Source organism: Pholis gunnellus (genome assembly GCF_910591455.1).
Source record: "Pholis gunnellus genome assembly, chromosome: 14".
NCBI lineage: Eukaryota > Metazoa > Chordata > Actinopteri > Perciformes > Pholidae > Pholis > Pholis gunnellus.
Genome location: NC_136541.1, coordinates 7,843,371 through 7,863,964, shown reverse-complemented (window position 1 = coordinate 7,863,964; position 20,594 = coordinate 7,843,371). Strand labels below are relative to the sequence as shown.

Genomic DNA, 20,594 nt, shown 5'->3' with positions numbered 1-20,594 from the left:
GTTTATACTGTACTATGACTTTTAGACATACTATACAAAATGTTTAAACAAAACATAGTATGCTATATTCAAAACAAATACATAACAGGACAATACTTGTGTGCTTTCTATATTTTTATTGCAATGATAAGATACAGATATATTTCCAGACATCCAGCTTTATTAAATTATTCTCCAATATTGCATGAGACAGTATTTCAGAATGATATTGATCCAAATGTGGACAACTAGATCAAAGAGTCTTTGACCAGAGATTAAACATTGATGTTTTACAATTTCACGTTTTTATTTCCCTCAGAAATGTGCGATGAAAAGCAGCAGCATACAGAGTAATAATACTACAATATACAAAAGACCGATACTGTGCAACAGCCTAGAACAATTTGGGGAAATCACTGGTTTTTTTCTCTTTTGTGGTTATGCCAATATTGAGTAAAGCAACTTTGCAACTCCGGACACAGAGGTGCACTTTGCCCGTTTGTGGAAGATATTAGAAAATAAACAACATGGAAGGGTGCGAGTTAGAGAGTCAGAGAGCTACAAACCTCAGTGGGATTACAGAAGACGCAACAAACTACCAAGTACAGTCTGAGTGAGTTCCTTTTTAGGCAAAACAAATGACCGTACAGAAAGCTGAGTGGAATATATTAAGATATTGTTTCACTGTGAGGAGAGTTTTTGCCACGTCAGGTTAACCAGCAGTGTTACACAAGCCACTGTGTGTGTTTGTGTTACCATTTGTTAGTGAGAGAAATACAGATGTGGCAACAAACCAACCAGATGTTCAATGTTACAGTGATGTAAAACAGAAATACACAAATGTGCTCATCTAATAAGTTCCCACTGTTTTCTAATCCTGGATGTTAAATTAAAGTAACGAGTTTGCTCTTTATGATCGTATAAAAACAAAAATGCATATTACAAACTCTGCGTAATAAAAATTAAACTTCCTAATACAAAAGAAAAAAAGGTATCGTTTCTTAGACTGTAATATTTGTATGTATATATATAGATATATCTATATATATATATAGATATATCTATATATATAGGATTTAGCAATAGAATCCATATATAAATGATAGATTTCTATTTTTTATACATAAATATAATCCTCACAATGACTAAAAAGGGCATTTCTAGCCAGAAAGTAATGTGAAGGAACAGTTTGGACCACAGCCGCGAGTCTCTTGACTGGAAATGAAACTGTCGTGTGGTCAGTGGACCAGTGCCACGACGTCCACCAATGACTGTGTGAGACTAGACAGAACTGGTCTGGATGGGAGTTTAGTGCGAACACCTTTAAACGGTTTCATTGAGACCAAAACTCTTTGTTTAGCGACACACGAACAACCTTGTGCTGTGCTTCTTTTTTTAAATCTTTACTTTTTTTCCAACGATGCGAAAGGTTTGAGGAGTTTGACACTGCGGTTACAATATGAACGAATTAACAAAAGCATACCCCTCCCCTTCACACTCAACTGTCCGCATTGAATCAGCATGCACAACATCATTAGTAGTCGGGTTTGGCACTAGAGTTTACTTTATATCTGGTTATGTTTGCAAATAGACAGTTAATCAGTGAACTTAATGTCTTCTACCTTTAGTTGTACAACAAACGCTGCAATCTTTTTGTAAAAAAGAAAATGAAGTATGCCAGCTGTGTCCCAGTTACTCTTACAGACGAGTCCCACATTATTAGACATGAACTACTTCACACTTTGTAGAGGACTGCACTATGATTATAAGCCATTTAAAAAAAGAAAAGAAAAGAAAAGTTCTTACTGAAAATGGCAAAGTACCTCAAGGAGCCGAACTACTCTGCTTTCATAATACTCCATCCAGCCTCAACACGGTTCATTCGCGTGAACGACAGGATTTGGTCCATCAGCTTCTAAAGCGGGTCAGTTTGCTTCGAGGCCTGAGAAAGAAATCACACTCGCTGGCATTCAACAGGATGTAAAGCGCGCTCCTGCCATGTTGTCTCACCATAACACCCAAAACAACGTGAACGGACCAGAGGCTTTCTGGTTAACCTGATTGTACCAACGACATGGAGCTCAAAGATGACAATGGGGGGGGGGGTTTAAAGGAACCAGCATGTCTCCTCTTACTGGTCAGTTTAGCATGACAGCTTCTCTCCACCTTCTGTTTAAGATCTGGCTTTGACCTCACATCCAAATGTAATACGTAAATAAAGAAAAGGGAACATAAATAAGAGATTTTTGTAGAGTTGAAATTGCACAAAAAGAAACGACATGAGAAAAGAAGGAAACAAAGATAAAGAAGTGTTGACAACTTCACTCAGGCAAAACATTTCGGTGGCAGTTTTCATTTTAACATGAATAAGATCTGGGTGGGAGGAGTCAGAGCCACCATAAGGCTTCTTTTTAGATTAGTTATTACCCCATTGTCGTGTACTTTTACCCGTTGTGTCTATCGGTACTTTCTATTGGAAGATCTCAAGAAGAAGAGACGGAGCCTCTGCTCAGAGAGGCCGGAGTAGCAGGTCCTGGAATCACAGGAGGGAGGAAAGGACAGAGAGAGAAACAGTGGAGAGTGATGGGATTGTAAGAAGTTTATGTTTCAGCAGTCTGGGGTTTAGTCTCGCTCTCACCCCCTTCTTTCCTCTCTTGCGTCTCCTCGTCGTCTTCCTCCTCCTCCTCCTCTTCCTCCTCTTCCTCCTCCGTGTGCTGCTCCAGCTCCTCCCTGGTGATCATCTCAAAGTCGTTTCCGTTGCTGTGCTGCGAGCCTTCGTCCTCCCGGCGGTCGCTGTCTGTGTCCGAGTGGCGGTCCGCCACCGTTCCCTCCCCCTCTGCTTCTTTACTCTCCTCTGCCTCTTTGCCCCCCTCCTCCTCTTCCTCCTCCTCCTCCTCATCGCCGTCCTTCTTCTCGCTGTCGGACTTTTCGTCGCTGTTGCCCTCGCCGTCCTTGTCGTCCGTCTTGTCTGAGCCCTTTTTGTTGCTGGCTCGCGGCCCTTTGTACTCGTGAGTGTAGAGCGGCCGGAACGAGTCGATGAAGCCGACGTCCGCCGTCAAGTTGGGGAGGAACCAGAAGTGGTGGCGCCCGCCGGTCACGAGCCAGATTAACATGAAGAGGATGCAGCGGGCTGAAGACAGAGGGGACAACAAGTGGGATTAACTTCAACCTTCCGCAATTTAAATGTGTCAAAAGTTACATCTCTTCTGAACTTTAGTCTGTTGTTTGTCTCCACTTTCATTTATCTTATTGAAGATTTGGGGCAACTTACAACTAATTACAGAATTACTGCATCACTCGTCTTATTTTTTTGTGTATTTGTATTTAGTTTTTATTTTCTATTTCACTTATTTGCCTTATATCAATATTGTGATTTGTAAGACGCTGTGTTGTCTGATTATTATTCAAAAACGCATAAAATAAAGTCTACAGCTACGGGAATGCAGGTTTTATTTATTTTACAATAAGATACTTCATTTATCCTTTTTTCTTAGACAGAACTTTTATACTGTTTGTGGATTGTCTTCATACGCTCAGTGGCCACGTTATCGAGTGCACCTGTAATCTCTAATGCAATCCAACACAGCAGCTCAGACATAACTTCTAGCTTTAAAAAACAACAATGTTCAGCATTTGTAGCAACATTTTTCCTCCTCGTGAGTTATGTAGACGAACAGAGAGGAAACTCAAGCTGTTGCTGTTAAGTCCTCTGACATCTAGTAGCTCTTTGTTTTAAGTTCTTAACAGACTAAATTATTGTTATTACATTCTAAATAAATCATTTAAATATGACCACGTGGCCTTAGTATGGTACAATCCCCAAAAAGATGGCCCTCATGTCTCAGTAGTTGTCGTGTATCTTTCTAAATAAGTATTTGAAAATGTAACCAATGATCTGTAGCCGTCAGTGACGAAAGAAAGAGTTTTAATTGAAAGAAGTATGACGAGGTAGCAGCGTGGGGGCGGGGCTTAGGAAAAGGGTCAATTAAATGCAGGAACCCAGTATGGTGTGTCCATGAAGTACATGTACTTACCAACAGCAAGAAGTAATATACTGGCCACAAAGCAGCCGGCCGCAACACTTAGATAGTAAACTCCTACACGCATTTCTGCTGGCCACAGCGGGAACAGTGTGGCTGCTATCACTGCAATCACTGAAAGACACACAGATGGTGTACAGAAAACGTCAAATCAGCTGCAATCAGTAACACTTCATTCAGTTCTTGTTATAAAAAAAACAACTCCATTTTTGTTTTTTTAACCTCTGACTCACCGAGTATCAGTCCCATGGCAAAAGTCTTGAAATGAACAGGATCGTAAATCCACACAAACACCTGAAGAAGAAGAGACACGTGTTGGGTTTTGATCTTTTTCAGGATCCCGAACATGTTTCCTAAATATTCACCGTCTGAGCACACTCACCTCGTTTCCATCTAGAAACAGCTGATCCTCATGAGGCTCCAGTTTGAACTTCTTCTTCACCTCTTTCTTCTTCTTGGGGGTTCCAGGGCTCTCATCCTGTGAGAGTTCAAAATAAACAAATATTATATATGAAATCTCTATCTTACTTACAAATGAAAGTAATTCTCAAACTGTTGAAGTTTCCCTGAAGTGTTGATGTTATTGGAAAGTCTACACTTCAGTAGGTCATAGTTTTCTTTTTAAGTCAAACTGCTATTTGGCCCCAAAAAGCTCCGTCATTAAACAAACACACAGCTGGGTAGTCTGGATTGTGCAACAGACGGACAGGTTTACTGTCAAAGCAGTAGAAATATAGCAACTAAACAGTAATGATGGCATTTCTTATGGGATATGCTTTGTCATTAATAGTTCTTAATTAAAATATAAAAGCCTTTAACAGTGACATTATCCTATTAAGACAGGTAATAATAATAATAATAGTTTTTTTAACATAGAGGTCACTAGTGTTGGGTCACGTACACTTTTCTCTTTCTTGGTCTCAACAGCTTCCGGCTCTTTCTTCTTCTCTTTGTCCTTCTTCCCTTTTTTCTCATCTTCTTTGCCACTGTCGCCCTTGGCCTTCTCCTTCTCCTTCTCCTTCTCCTTCTCCTTCTCTTTCTTGGTGTCTTTCTCTGGTTTTTTCTTCACCACTTTGAGAGCCCGGTGGAAGAACTGCTTCTTTAGGAGTCTACAAAGGACGGAGGAGAATGAGTTGATTATTTACTACTGTTTTAGTTTAAATCATCACTGTTTAAAGGAAAGGTCATGTTAAGGATTTGATCCCCAAATAGCAAAAAACGTTTCAGCACTTGGTCGCTCTGCAAGACTGAAAGCGCAGTTATGTACATTTCACTTTCATGCACATAGGGCTCAGTATCATATTTGATAATGGAGGAATTTTTTATTGGTTCCAGCTTTAAAAATGTAAATATTTGTTGTATCATAGTATTAGTAGTTTTTGCTTCTTCTGTGATAGAAAACTGAATATCAAGCTATTTGAAGACATCTGCGTGGATTTTGGGAAAGTCTGATGACTTCAATTGATAAATCAAGAAAATAATCTGTACATGAATTAATAGTGAAAATCATTGTTAGTTGCAGCTGCATATACCGGTGACCATATTGCAAGCGTATGTATAAAATGCTGAGATACCTCGTTATATAGATACAATGAGACAAATGTTTCATTATCTACGACATCAGAAGAGAACGCTGACCTGTTGCAATAATCCACCACAGACTCCCTGGTGGTGAACAGCGCCTCCTCTCCCTTCTTCGCTTTGGCCCACTTGGAGTCCAGCAGACTGTCCACTGCCTTGGAGGCTAAATGTAGGGAAACAAAGACGGACATTTAAAAAACACAGAGTGGTACAGGACCAGAAACCAAGGACCAGGGCCAAGCGAGCCTTATAGTAATCAAAGCCTTCAGTACACAATGGCATTACAATGTTTTATATCCTATATGTTCTCGACAGTAGAATAAGCCGCTATAACACTGTATAAAGGCCTCGTCTATCATCTTTTCTGAGGACTTGAAATTAAGCGAGCAGCACATTACAAAACCCGGTGAGTCAGTGTTAATGACTTATTACCTTATGAATGCAGAACCTGTTAATAGAGATTACTTATCGGTAATTACAACTGTTAAAAGTGTTCAAAAACAAACAACAGGGCAGGGTTTGGTCCCCTGATTCCCACTCCACCGGGTGTCCATGTGTTGTGTGTTTTGCCTCACATCCCACAGCAGAGCACTAACCAATGAAGTAGTCCACTCGGTGGCCCATCATGTTGGTGGACTTGGTCGGGCAGTTGAACCGGAGGTACTTGGCCACCGCCTTCTCCTCCTTGGTGGGTTCGCTCACCTCCTGCAGGACCAGACAAAAAAAGATGAATATACTGTTGTGGAATATTTCTATGTAGATGCGGGATAAGAGTTGATTAAATAAACAGAGTCTGATGAATGCTCAAAGTAGTAAGAGTCAATTTAATGCTTGCAAGCAGGAGAGCGAACACACAGACACGTATCTCAGTGAACTGTGCAAACACTGTCAACGAAGTACAAGGCACATCATATTTTATGCATACGAGAATCACGCCTTTAGTTACCTCATAGGAAAGGAAAAGGGAGAAAAGGTTTTGGACAAAGGTTGATTTGTTCTGCTCATTGTTTTGCGTCTTCCAGGTGCGTTCAACTGGGAGTCAGTCTCATACAGAGGTCAGAAACAATGTTTCTTCCCGTGTGTGCATATGAACAACCTTGGAAGATAGGACATTGGTTTCATGAACTAATTAAATACCTCTGTAGGACTGCAGTGATCTTTTCCTGTGTCTCTGTACTTTCCCATCAGTAGAACAACATCTTTCAAAACATCCCAAGATACTAAAATATATTTTACCATTATTATACTTAATACATATTTTACCATTACAATACACACATAAAAACTAAATTACAGTCGGTCAATGATGCACGTCTCTGAGGAGTGGGAACTAGTTTCACGTGTTTTGCAGACAAGGACAGGCAGTAACATCACGGAGCTCCATAGACGTGTATATGGAGCTACTGAAAACTGCACCTGGAGGAATGGGACATTGAGGGAAGAATCTGAATCATTCAAAGTGCCTCCAATGTTGCCTAAAGTGCTGGATACGGTATCGGCAAGTGCAAGAGTCTATGCACCGATCACGTTGTCATATCATTTACCAGCTCATTTATGCTACTTATGAAAACAACAAAACACGTCAAATGCTACCAGGTCAGTACGTCCTGCCCGATCGGTACTGCACATTAGTACGACACACACCTGTAGTTAAACACCAACGTTAATGCAACATTACAAACAAATCTGTGTTGAAATCGACACGAGGAGAGCTAGTTAACATTAGCAGCCCTGCTTGGCTAAATAACGAAGCGATCAGCTGTTAACTGAGGTGGCAATGATTTACATTATGATGCGTTCAAACTCGTTTCAGTAAAAATGGCCAGTGGACGAAGGTAAAATCTTTTTATTGCTCATTTTTAACACACTGGTATCGGATCGGTTGTCCCCATCATTACGATAACAGGTATACTTTCATATCCAGTTTCAAATAGTGTAGATGTTCATCCGTAGCAATAACAGAGCGTCATCCTCCCATCTGTCCTCCCGCAGCACTGAACCACATGCCAACACGGAGGGAATGAGAGCATCAGCACAATGGAAGCTGCTGCTGCTATATCCAGTCCAGCTGGCTAAGGCCAGCAACATGAGGAAGACGAGGCCATGAAACAAGCCTTTGTTTAAAGGAGCAGGTATATCAGTCCCACAGCTCAGTTACATGAGACCCCTACACGAAAAGCCCCCTGTCACCGTCTATATATGATCTACCTGGCTTCAGATCACGAGGATTAGCCGCTCTGGTCTAACAGCCACAGTATGTAAAGAAAGATTTATTTTGGTCCACACCAACACCAAAGTACTGGTGCTTTAAAATGTATATCCAAGTAACAGTTTTGTCTAGGTATGAAATCCATTTCAACACTTTAATACTGTAAAACACAATTATACTGTTGTGTAACGCAGCGTGGTGATCTTTAAAGGCAAAAGGAGATAACAGTACGTGTTATGCAACTGAACTGGAACATGCAGAGACCTATACATAGTTGGGTGATTATGAGGAACACCCACCACAAACTAATGCAACAACTCTGTTTTAAATCCCACCGACATGAAGATTATGGAGTTGCAACTGTTTCAGAGAGATGTTGTTGATTCATTTATGGTCCTTTTGTAAGCTGTAGTTTAGTTTGTGAACCGTTGAACTGTATCGTCGTACAGAGAAGTGTTTCTAATATTTAGTGTACCCTCACTCGTGTAAACGGGGCAGATACATTCTTGACACGCGTCTTTTGGTTTCAGGTATGCCAATCAATGCGATAACAGCATGTGTTCGTTATGCAAATTAACTCAAACAGACGAGAGAACTACACTCCGTTGCCAGTATATTAGAAACTACACCTAGCTAGAACTAATGCAGTCAAACATACTGCAATAAATCCCACCTTCATGAAGAAACAACATGTATACTTCTTGTTTTGATTGTTTTAGAGAGGTGGGGATGCAACTGTGTGGTTATCGTGGAGGCTTTAGTTCCAGCTAGGTGTACCTAACCAACCAAATATTTATCAAAGTAACATTATTAGAGACAAATCCATTTCTAAATAGATTATTGTGTAACACAGAGTGAAAAAAGAACTATATTAAAATATTGTCTTGATGCCCTGCAATAAGAAAGTTACACACTTTCATTCATCTTCAGTGACAGCAACAATAATAAAATAATTCATCCTACTTTAATCCCACTGCTTTGTAGGACACTAATGCACTGTCCCAAATTCACACATACCAACTGTGTACAGTACTATAATAATCAATTGAGTATGTTTTGTAACTGGTATAATAATCAGCATACAGGAGGCTACACAGAGAATTACACAATAGTTGCACCACTGGACATTATGCAACAAAGGGATGCACAACGAAATGCCGTTTTGCAGCCAATTTGCAACACAAGACAAACAAAAACAGTACTTATTGCACTTTTTGAATTTGCATCACAGGGAATGTAAACAGCAGCAACAACAACAATTATCTGGGCAGATAAGATGGCTGACTTCTTAACATATAAAAAAAAGTCACCTGTGAACTGCCTTCTTTCTATTCACTACCGTGAGAAGCAATAGTGAACATCAGAAATCAAACAGAATATTATCTTTCTTTTTATATTGTGAATAGTGAGTATAATTGACACAAACTCACACCCTGACCACATTTAAGGTATGAAACTCACACAGATCATGTCTTAATCACAACCACAAGCAAACAATGTGACTTTAGTTGTTTGCTAATGTAGATCTTAAGCATAAAGGGACAGCTGAGTCTCTCTGTAGCCACTCTATAAACTGTTGCTTCAACTGAAATCTATTGTCTAGACTCTAGTCTTTAATTAAAGAGGTCCTGGAGCCACGCGACCTCGCGGCTACCTGCACAGTTGTGCCGTTACATTATGATGCACTGTGCTATTAGCTCATTAATTAAAAATCCCCGCAGATTGTCTCACTTTAAGTACAAACACGTCTAGTTAGAGCTGACGCAGCTTATCCTGAAAACGTTTAACGGTGGTGGACAGTAGAGACAGCTCAGTAGAAAGTACAACAACACAATGCTCGTGTTATATGCTAGCGCGTGACTGCTAACTTATAGGTAGTAAAGATCACACTAAGCTAGGAGGCGTCTCATCAAAATACAGCTACACTAACGTTTGTTTTCGCTAGCCAGCTAATGCTAGCTACGGGTTAGCCATCATCTGGCTTCATCTTCAGCCGGATAACGGCACCCCACGAGAATGCTGCCGCTAAACAAACATCCTGCAACAGCTCGTGAATCTGCACATGGTGTTTATTTGTTGTGTTTCAACTTGCACGGGTTCTAATTTCGTATGAATTAAGTGATGTTACCTGGATACGCTTCTTGTGCCTCCTGCGCTCCGCCATGATCCTCCAACTCAGCTCCAGCTCCCAGCTCCTCCGACGTGCGCGAGGCTGCGCACGCGCATGATGTGTAATATCGCGAGACTAATCGATTAACGGTTGAAAAAAGGTCATTTCATTCATATGTTTAACGGACAATCTCTTTCTCTTCTTCTCTTCTCTCTCAATGTTTTTGCTGCATTTTAAAAAAATGTACAAGCTACCAGACAGTATATTTAGTAAAAGATAATCTTCACCTTTACCAGCTGCAATAGTAATAAGTAATATTGCATCAATAATTGTAATTCAATAATTGAATGTACATTATTCTGAAATTAGTACTTTCACTTTAAGTATATTTTGATGTTAATACTTTTGTACTTTCTATTTTGTATTTATCAGCTTTATCTCTGTCCACATGAACAAGTTTAACGATCTTCAATTGGTATAATTTGCTTTCACACATTGATCCATAATCTTGTTCTTCAAAACTAGCCATTATCTTATATTACTCTTACTTTTAATGTTTAACATTTTTCATATTTTCAAAATTATGAATTAATATCATAACACTTCATTTGTTATTGTTATTGTTTACTGTTTGTATTGTTTCATTTTCTTTGTGTTTCTATTGTATGTTCTTTCGCTTTGGAAATGTAGACCGCTCTGACGACTTCTCGTTCATGAAGGCGAAAAAAATGTTTTCTCATAATAGGTGATTCTTGTTATTCAATTATTTATTCCAAGCCATACTAGTAGTGGTTTTCTAGGTAGAAAAAACACTTTATTTACAATCCAACAAACGTAAAAGTGTATCAAACATCCAAACATCTCACTTAGATATTTCATTATTCGATAATAAAACCATTCCCATATTATTTCTATGGTCCTTATGATGCCCTACTGAAGAAATGACGCTTAGCAGCTTGAAAAATAAGAACGTTTAAAGCTACAGTCAGACGTTTAGAGGCCTGTAATGTAAAGAAGAAAAGGAAAATTGAATTGGACCTTCTTATTGTCTCATATCTCATACATCAGTTTCACTCCACTGTGCTTGTTAAAAATATATGCACATATATATATATATATATATATATATATATAATACAAATATTTAGCATATACCTGGGCCAAGTGTGAACTTATACATAAAAAAAGTAGCAAATAGTAAAAAAAAGCATCTTCAATCCAGTAAATCATTATGTAAAATCCAGAACTGTGTCAGTCAGGCAGAGCCGCTGTACTGTAGGTGCAGACTGGGCCTGGTGAGGTCTGATCAGGCCGTCTCACTGCTGGCAGATGGAGGGGAATTGTTTTCTGTCTCATGCAGGTGCTCTGTGGACTTGAGGACATCAGGGTCACTTGGACTCGCCATCATCTCCTCGCTGTTGCAGTTCACAGGGGAGCCGATCTCTGATGAGCGGTCTGCAGGCTTCTCAGGATTGGCCTGCAGTGTGGCGTTGGAGAGTGGCAGGTTCATCATGTACAACATGTTGCCCAGACGCCTGGACACCTATAGAGGAATAAATACAGTTGACACATATTAGACACATTAGTGTTTGCAAATGTGTCTCTAAAGGAATGATGAGTGACCTGCATGTAGAGGACTCTACTGTAACATACCGGACAGATTTTAAAGGCAATCTGTGAGTCAAATCGATGATAGACTCAAAAACTGAGACAAACAAAGGCCATGACAAGCTTCACCAAAGTTACATTTCGTGCAGCGTTATTGTATAGCTTTGCACAGGCATTTCTGAGTTTTGTTTTAAAGTAGCACACATCCCATCATTGAAGGGATTAAGTCTTGAATGTTCAGGGCTCAGTCAGAGTTCGTGTTTCCTGTACCTGTGAGCGGATCTTAAGAGCTGGTCCCAGTTTGAGTCCCAGTGTGTCCAGTAGGTGCTCCTCTGACAGGAGGGGCAGCGTCTCGCCGTCAATCATGTGGTCCTTGAACGTCTGCAGAGTGAATTCACACCACATTAGCACAACAAAGACACAACAAAAAGAGTAAAGACAGATTCAGAAAACTGTAGGAACCAACCTGGGCGTATTCTGAACATGTGGGTACGCTGTTGATAAAGTTGTAGACATCATTGACTGTCCACTTCCTTAGGTCTTCGGACACCTCATCACTGTTGAGAAAGAGATTGGGTGGACCTGGAAAAAAATAGTGACATACATCTTTGTTGGTGCTGTAATATACACATGAAATTAATTTGCTGAAATAATATATTGTAATCTATCTTAACTCACCGGGTGGAAGGAAACCATTTCCAGGGACTGGGAACATGTAAGGCATGCCTGTGAGCGCTCCACCAGTGGAGGGATACATGAATTTCTCTTGGAAAGCTGAACATTGATTGTCTTTATCATTTGCACCACTGTTGGCCACATCCGACCCATCTCGACTGTTCACACAGGCTTTTCGTAGACCAGGCTCCCCCTCTTTGTAGTTCTTCCTGCTTCCTGCAGAGAGTTCAGAGTCTATTTTTGCTTGATGATGTGTCTTGCTGGAGGGACACTCCTCTCCCATGTCCCCCTTCGCCTCCACCTCTTTCTCCTCCCCCGACGTGGCTCCCGGGCTCTGCTCTACACTTTTATCTTCAGCTTGGCCCTTCAGGTTGGACACATGGCTCTCTGCGGTCTTGTGAATGTTCGGCCTCCTGCCAGCCCTGCGTCCCCTCTCTCTGTGCAGCGTGCTGATTGGTGGGTAAGGGCTGGCCGACATGAGGATGCTGTTCGAGTGCAGTTCATCCAGGGTGGGACGGTGGACGAAGACGTCGTGGCCGTCTGGCATGCGCTGACGACCTCTGAACGCCATGGGGTTGGAAGTGTACGACATATGATTTTCAATTCCCATAAGTCCCTTCTGGTGGGCATTCTCCAGCTCCTTCTGGTGCAGGATGGCATTCATCTCCATTCTGACCAGGAGCACACACACATATTAGACATATTCAAGCAACGATAATGATGGAGCCACACTCTGCAGGAATGTTTCTGTGAGATGCTGAGGATATTCTGAATGCACTACCTGGCTATATTTTGCTTGTGAATGAACTCCTGTCGTCGGGCCACTGTTTCCATGGGCTCTTGGGGCAAGAAGCCATAGCCAGCTGAGAAAAACAGAAAGGCAGACGAGCTGTTAACACTTGTTCAAATTCTTTAGGACGAAACAGACAGGCTGGGAATTCTCTTAGGTATGAAACTGAATCGGGCCATGCTCACCTGCTCCAGGGTAAGCTCTCCCGGGCAGGACGTTGGCGTGGTGAGGTAGAGGTGGACCCAGGTGAGGGCCCATGTGCATTTGTCTGCCGTCGGATGCTACCATCTCGGAGGGGGGAACCAGCTCTCTGATGAAGGAAAAGCATGGAAAATCAGTCATCTAGACATAATATCAAGGGATAGATAACCAGCTGTAATTTTGCTGTTTTGTTAATCACTAAGGTACATTTTGTACTTAATAAAAACATTTTCACTGTACAGACACATATATGTCTCTCAAGTATCCTTGTCTTCTTCACTTATGCACATGTAACTGACAATTCTCAGGGGTGCGCTTCCCCAAAGAGCTATACCCTTTTTGGGTTGTAAGTGTGTATTCAGGTACAGACCTCTCCATGAAGCGAGGTTCGAACTGCGGTGGGACCCCCTGTAGCCTCTGCTGCCCCTGGGAGAGGATCTGGGGAGCCATGGCCATCTGGTTCCTCATTATCAACTCTTGCCTCTGCCTCAGCTCTGCAAGAGAAAGAAAAGAAAACACAACAGGTCAGTGAATGTCGGGGAAGCCAGTTTAGCTGAATGCCGTGAAACCGAAAGCTGGAGACTGCAGGCACAACTTCAAAAAAAAAGAATTCATTTTTTCATGTTTTCTTCTCATATTCATATGTTCTGCTGTTGTTTGCCTCGTCTCCTCCATGTTTTCGTTTCTCACCTCCAGCTGACATGCCGTTGACCAGACGGTACCAGTGCTTCTCATCCAAAGCCCCCTGCTCTCCCAACGCTGTCATCTTCCTCAGCTGCTCTCTTGGGGTCATGACACACCTGAAGGCTGTTGAAGTTTAAAAAGAGGATGGAACAGTTGACAATTACTTTGACCAACTGATTACTGTCATATTTCATTATATGTAGCTATATATAGCTTTAAAGTATACATTCATAGAACATTTTATTTGGGTGGATGTATACTTTTAGTAAATTGTCATCACTGCCACAAGGAGGCAGCAAATATCTATATGTTAAAGAGTCTCATTATGGTCAGTGTGCTGTCCTGTTATTTTCCAAAAGAGGAAACATCACACAAACACACACACACACACACACACATATATATATTAAAAACTCATTTTATTCCACCAATCAAACTTAATTTTAACAGCATGAGGACTGTTTTTTGTTGCAGACGATGTCATGTGGTGTTTTTATTTAAGCAGAGCTGTAACAATGAAATATCTATATTTAGACTGACACAATAAAATACAGCCTAGATAATGAATTGTGTTAAAAGGGGACTTCAATAAACTGCCAATATGGGATCCTTGCACACACACAAATGTGTTCCCTAACCTTTGATCCTTCTTCTCACCTCTTACCTACAGCCTTGCATTGAGCATTGATCTTTAACCAACCTTAACCCTTACCCTCACCGTAACGTAAACCTAATCCCAAACTTATGTCTAACACCTAAATCCAAATCCTAACCTTAATACTGGCGCCTTAAAATGTGGAGAGCAGCAATTATTGTCCTTGTTTAGAAGATATTTTTTTCATCTTTCTATCCTTACCAGAACATCTGGTCCTAGTAAGTATAGAAATAAAAGCACACTCACACACTCACATACACATACTCCAAATGGCCATTCTGTTGGCTGAGCCAGCCGCGTGTGTAAACAAGCACAATCGACTTAGACACCTCCAATTAGCCTTCTACACTGCAGAGATCCCATTACAAAATATGATACTGTAAACGACAGCGCAATAATCCAGTTCCGCTAATCCAGGACCAGGGTGTGCAATATGGTTATGGGTAGTTGAATGTGAGTCTGCACAGAAGGTCACCACCCACCTCTTTATATTATATTAGTTTATAGTGATCTCTCTTCTCTCCTCGGCCGTCCCCTCCCCCAAGACAAATGCTGTCATAAGACTTGCCCCGAGGCCTTGAGCATTATCCACAGTCCCTCAAGTTCCCTCTGAAGCCCATTTAATCTGAGGGCTGTAATCCGCCTATTAAACCTGCAACAGTCTGCTAGCTACATCTGCTGACCTGCCTGAGAACGCCCTGCTGGCCCGTCCAACCCCCATCCCCACCTTCCCAGCCCCCTGCCACCCCCAGGATCCTATTAGCTAAATCCTGGCTATACAGCACTTTAAAGGGATGTGTTGGAGGTAATCCGCACGTTTAGAGTTTTACCCTCTGCAAACCTTGCCTGTAAGCATCCCGGACAATACACCCTAAGTGCTAAGCCTATTAGCCTCCATTAGCTCCCAGGATGTCCTAAAAACACCTTGGGGATAAATCTGGGGATGCAATCGGTTTATGTGAAGCTATGTGGCGCAAACACATGCACGCTGCCTTCACCTACTTCTCTGCCAATGTCATAACAGCTAGCATCAGCAAATGAGAAGAAATGTATTTCAACATTTATGCTTCTATAATTCCCAAGTGGGCACTAAGCTCTGAGCCTCAGGGCGTTGTGTAACGTATTATCGCCTTCGCATTCTCTCCATTGGGAAATGAATGATTTACACTTTTTATGTGATATTGTAAACAGCTGTACATTTTTCAAGCTGATTAGAATTTTTTTTAACAGCTTACACACATAACAATTAAATATAGAAAGGAAAATAGACAAAATGGAAACCAAGAAATAAAAGTTTGATCCTTGAGTTTCTACAGAAACAAAAATAAGTACCACAAACGGTGAACTGCTGTTGCCTGCAGGCCGGTGTTAGCACCAGATTGTGCCTCCCTATGTGTCCCAGAGATAAGCCGCCAGTTTTCCAAGAAATGTATAGGAAGGTTTATTTGTAAAACAATATCTGAATATTTCCAGGATCCCAAAGGAAACTTCTGACCATCTGGATAAAAACAAAATTCAATTTGCGGTACGATAACAAAATATTTTAGAACTGTTTCTCAAGTTGTGGCTGTTCTCTTCAGGTAACCAGAAATGACATATGTTCAAAAATAATGTTATTTTGAATGAAAATGTAAATTATTGAAAAGAAACATTGATGTATTCTAATGCCTCCAGCTTTATTACCAATACAAAAGAACATTAGGAACCTGCCTTGCGTAAGCTCACAGTTCGACAGGACAGACATTCAAAACAACACATGAATAATAAAACCATCTTATACATAAAAAATATTAAAATAAACAAAATACCATGAAGATAAAATATATGCTAAAGACAAAATAGCTTAAAATGTAAGAAGTTTGCTAATAATGCCACTGATAATATTATTTTTATTGTGTTATACATTGTTCAAATTGAGTGAAGAGATCTTCTTTTGGATTAGGAAACCGAGTCAGAATTTGGGTTACAGGTTAAAATGATTTTTTATGGTGCAACAATTCATGCAGATGTTTAAAATAATCTTCATAATTCTATGAATATAGAACAGTGTAATTTGAAAATAAAACATGAGAAACACAAAGTTTGGCTATATGCTTGTGAAGAATCCTTTGTTGAAGCCTGTTCGGTCACCACTAACACATTGATTGAGGTTTTGTTTTACCACTATTAAGTGAAGTTTTAGACTCAACATATACCGGCGTATCACATCTTCAAACCTGACCGTGCTCAGACTTTTTACTGGCTCATACATGGAAGTTTCAAGCAGTGTTTTGTGAGTGAAAGTGTCATTACAGGTGAGCTCTAAAAACTCTTATGCCTTATTTCCTCAACAAACAGAGGCAACACCGCAGCTGCCAAATCCGGGGATTGGACTCCTTGGATTTGCTGTTGCCTGGTTAATCTCATTACAAGAATGAATTAAAGGGAAAAATTGCTGACGACGTAGATGGAGCCCTGAGGAGGTCATATCAGACAAGACAGAAGAATTGTCTGGTCCTTAATCCCCCTGAACACAACATGATGAAGCAATGTTGTATTCTGTCGGTTACAAGAAGCAGTTTAGATTTCATGAGGATATGAAGCGGCGAGCTGTCGGTAGAATTGATTTAAGAATTAGTTGTGGTGTGATGACCTCACATGAAAAAGTTTTGAAAAAGCTGATTGAAAGGATCAAATGAAATAATATCAATAGGCCTGTATATAAATATATGGTTTAATGTAGACCCAAATCATCAGTTGATAAGAACCTCAAGCTAATTCATCATGTAGTTTAACATAATTTTCATTTCCATAAGCGCTATTTACAGAATTTGGGCTAATGATTAGATTAATTATCTAGAGTTCAAGGCTGTTCCTCTAATCACATTGGCCTTTAGAGTAATAATTTACTGAGGGATCAGTAGCCTTTCATACAGTTTACAGCTCACATTATGTATAACAACATTTACCAGTTGAAAGTTTTGCATTTTTTTAGCATTGCGATGAAAATATTCATCTAAGTGCACGGATTCTAAGGTTGTTACTGTTATTTTTGATATACATACATATACATACTGAGGCATTAGACTTATATTACATACTCTGGAATGAACTAGATTTTGTGCTTTTACCAGAACAACGGCAGATTAAATGTGACGTACAACAACTAAAATACAATTCAAACAAATCAATCACAAGGACAAAAAGGGGGAAATGGACGGAGAAATATAGAAAGAGGAGGTTTTAATGGACTTACCTTCAAGTTCACACCAGTGAGCAGAGCTTGGAACTGGTTTTGTCCCAATTCAGGCAAAAGGCCAAGTGGAAAAGGTAAAGGAAAAAACCTTTGGTCAGCACACAGTCTCTCACTTCTGTCCCTCTTTCACTTCCAATGACTGTAAATGGCCTCCCACTAACCAGCCAACGGGTCTGAGCTCAGCCTGCTGCCAGCTAACTGCCTTAACTAAAAAAGAACTTTTAAATACCGATTCATTTCATCTCCATTAGATGGCCTTATCTCCTGCGGTAAGCCCTCCCTGTCCTGACATCACTATGATCTCCCGTCCAACTGCTTGCAGCACTTTGCAACTGATGTGTAATTACTGAAGAAGCACTGGTCGTAAGCATGGGGTGCTAAACCTCTTTCAACGTTTACCTCACTAATCCCTTGTTAGCACTTTAGACCATAGTTAAGACACCTAAATGCTTAGCTTCCTTTTCCAGTGGTAAAATGTCCAACCCCTTCTTAACTGCTCTAAAGCCACATGCAGAGAAGTTACGTGATGCTGGTTGTAGACTTTCAAAATCCAACTGATCAGCCTTGTTTTTGTTTTTTCCTCACATGTCTAGCCTGGGTGTCAGAAATATTGAGCTCCCCAGGGTGCCAAGGCGTTGACCCAAACATGCTTGGTGGTAATTTGCTAGAAATCCGACTAAATCTTGGCCGGATGATCCTCTCAGACCCCTTAATCTGACAGTTTGTGCTCACCAACCGCTTACAGCAAGGCCCTGAATGTTTTCTTTAATACCGGGTGGGCAGAAAGGTGTGCACAGTTGGTGGGCTGAGAGGTAATTTTGCTTAACAGCAGACATGATATGAAGGAGGGGCCAGTGTGGTGTTTCTATCGGCTTCTACAGTCTGCAAGACAGCAAAGAGGTCCTGGAGAGTTGAGTGATCCTAGAGGTCAGTGATCCTAGAGTGTTGTTTAACAAAAACACGTTTCCAGTTTATTAGGTACACCAAGCTGTATGGTCATTTCGGAGGTATTGTATTAAACTGACAGGTGTTTCTATGATTTTCTGCACCACAAACTACGTCCTCCAAAATGTCAGTTGAATCAAAACCTTCATGAAGGTAGGATTTATTGCAGGACAAGATAACATCCAGCACATTACAAAAAAGGCCAGAAAATGGCGGAGAAAATCTTAAATCTTTTATGTTTTTATTCATGAGAAGAATGTAAACACCCCAACAGGGGGTATATATATATATATATATATATATATATATATATATACAGTATATGTATATGCATGTATATACATTTTTATTTACTTATTGTAATTTTTTGCTTTTGGTAGAGCATTATTCAATATCAGTTCTTTTCATCAACCGCCTCTGTCAGCTCCAAATCTACTCTACCAAATACTTCGGTTTATGACCAAAAACCTGCAAAACATTCCCATCAGCCTCAGCTGTGCTTTAAGTTTAATGCTAATCTAGCTTACTGTGCCTAAATACAGACTGACAGAGCTGCTACCTGCTGATTGGTGTGCTAAAGTGTGTTCTTTTTTCAGCTGGGTAGAATTTGAATTTTTACAGAGTGTAGACTGGTAACTGGAGAGATGCTCTGAGCAATCACCAAACCCCTAACAGCTCGGGCATGTTCATGGGCAGCCCAATAGCTTTGACATCTCTCCATTAGGTCCTGTTTGTGTGTGTATGATGATCCTTTGGTATTGAAGGGGTCTAATGTGAGCCAGGAAATCACTCATCACACCATTACAGTATACATTAAATCAAATTCAGGCTTCCACCCTCAGCATGCATCTTCGCAGGCAGGAGTGGGACCTGGTGTGGCCTCATGATCCTGTAGCATAATTGTGGAGGGATGTTGATTCTGCTGCACCACAGCGTTACACAGAGCTGGTACCAGTGACCCGACCGTTAGTTTTAATAAGCTGGGTCAATCACCTGTGACCTTTCACTGAGTCATGCCGCTGCTGGATGTGTGAGTTTCGTTAGTTGGAGGGAAGCAGTTACAATCATAACATACAGGAACTCTTAAAACTGTCTAATTTCTGTTTAATTAATCGATAGGGTTTGTTAACAAGCCCTTTAACTTTACAACTTTAACGTTTTAAGTTTTGTTACAATCACCATACATAAACATATCTGAGGAACACGTGTGTGTTTGTGCAGTAAAAACAAGTATGTGTTTTACTGAAAAGAGACTAATAAAGGGCTTAGGAATTAAGAGAGCAGAGCATTAGGACATCTAAACCGCTAATTAAAGAATCTCCTCCTTGTAAGCTTTTTATGAGGGATTTCTGTCCGTCTTGTTTGCAGCCAGCATTATAGAGTCACAGTGAGGCGAAGGGATCAGAGCCGGTTTAAGGTCCAGAAACAGGCCTGGCTATAAATTCACTAAGTTAGCGCACACAACCGTCCGTCTTCTAATTACAGAAACAATATAGTGTCGAGATCGCCTGCATTTCCGGTATTCTTCCCCATTGAATGAAAACTGTACCAAAGCTGTAATCCCTCAAATGTGGAAGCATTACGTCTTTTACACTCTGTGGAAATCTTGTTTAGGTCTTGATTACCTTCTTTAGGATAAAGAGTCCCTGAAATAACTGACAAAGCCTTTAGATCCTGGTTGTATTACAGGAAATAATCACTGACACAGAACGACTTATAAGCAGTGGTCTTTTAACAATACCGCTCTGTAAAAATATTCTGCTACAAGTAAAAAATCCTACATTTAAGATTTCAGTTAAGTATACAAAAGTTTTAGGCCTGGGTGATTATTCAATATGATAATTTATTGCCTTTCAGACGAATCGTATTGTGATAAAATCAA

General features: G+C 40.5%; 2 protein-coding genes across 2 annotated transcripts; both read right to left on the bottom strand.

Moving 5' to 3' along the window:
* Nucleotides 1-106: 106 nt before the first annotated feature.
* Nucleotides 107-10,010, bottom strand: sec62 (SEC62 homolog, preprotein translocation factor). Its single transcript, XM_079173845.1, has 8 exons — nucleotides 9,938-10,010; nucleotides 6,197-6,305; nucleotides 5,658-5,763; nucleotides 4,921-5,128; nucleotides 4,402-4,497; nucleotides 4,253-4,313; nucleotides 4,014-4,133; nucleotides 107-3,109 (listed from the first exon to the last, which is right to left on the bottom strand). The coding sequence occupies exons 1-8, from the start codon at nucleotides 9,971-9,973 to the stop codon at nucleotides 2,580-2,582; spliced, it is 1,266 nt and encodes a 421-aa protein (XP_079029971.1). The 5' UTR covers nucleotides 9,974-10,010; the 3' UTR covers nucleotides 107-2,579.
* Nucleotides 10,011-11,225: 1,215 nt separating this feature from the next.
* Nucleotides 11,226-13,986, bottom strand: samd7 (sterile alpha motif domain containing 7; the record flags this gene model as incomplete). The annotated part of the gene is made up of 8 exons (XM_079173748.1): nucleotides 11,226-11,462; nucleotides 11,798-11,908; nucleotides 11,994-12,109; nucleotides 12,206-12,873; nucleotides 12,984-13,065; nucleotides 13,178-13,302; nucleotides 13,564-13,687; nucleotides 13,884-13,986. The coding sequence occupies 8 exons, from the start codon at nucleotides 13,984-13,986 to the stop codon at nucleotides 11,226-11,228; spliced, it is 1,566 nt and encodes a 521-aa protein (XP_079029874.1).
* Nucleotides 13,987-20,594: the final 6,608 nt, after the last annotated feature.

What these genes read in the sequence shown, in the direction of transcription:
- sec62 (XM_079173845.1), bottom strand. Translation starts at nt 9,973, where the DNA reads ATGGCGGAGCGCAGGAGGCACAAGAAGCGTATCCAG. An exon ending in CCGAGTGGACTACTTCATTG is followed by an intron (nt 5,764 to 6,196) that starts GTTAGTGCTCTG and finishes CCCTACATTTAG; the next exon opens with CCTCCAAGGCAGTGGACAGT. An exon ending in AGACCAAGAAAGAGAAAAGT is followed by an intron (nt 4,498 to 4,920) that starts GTACGTGACCCA and finishes GAACTCTCACAG; the next exon opens with GATGAGAGCCCTGGAACCCC.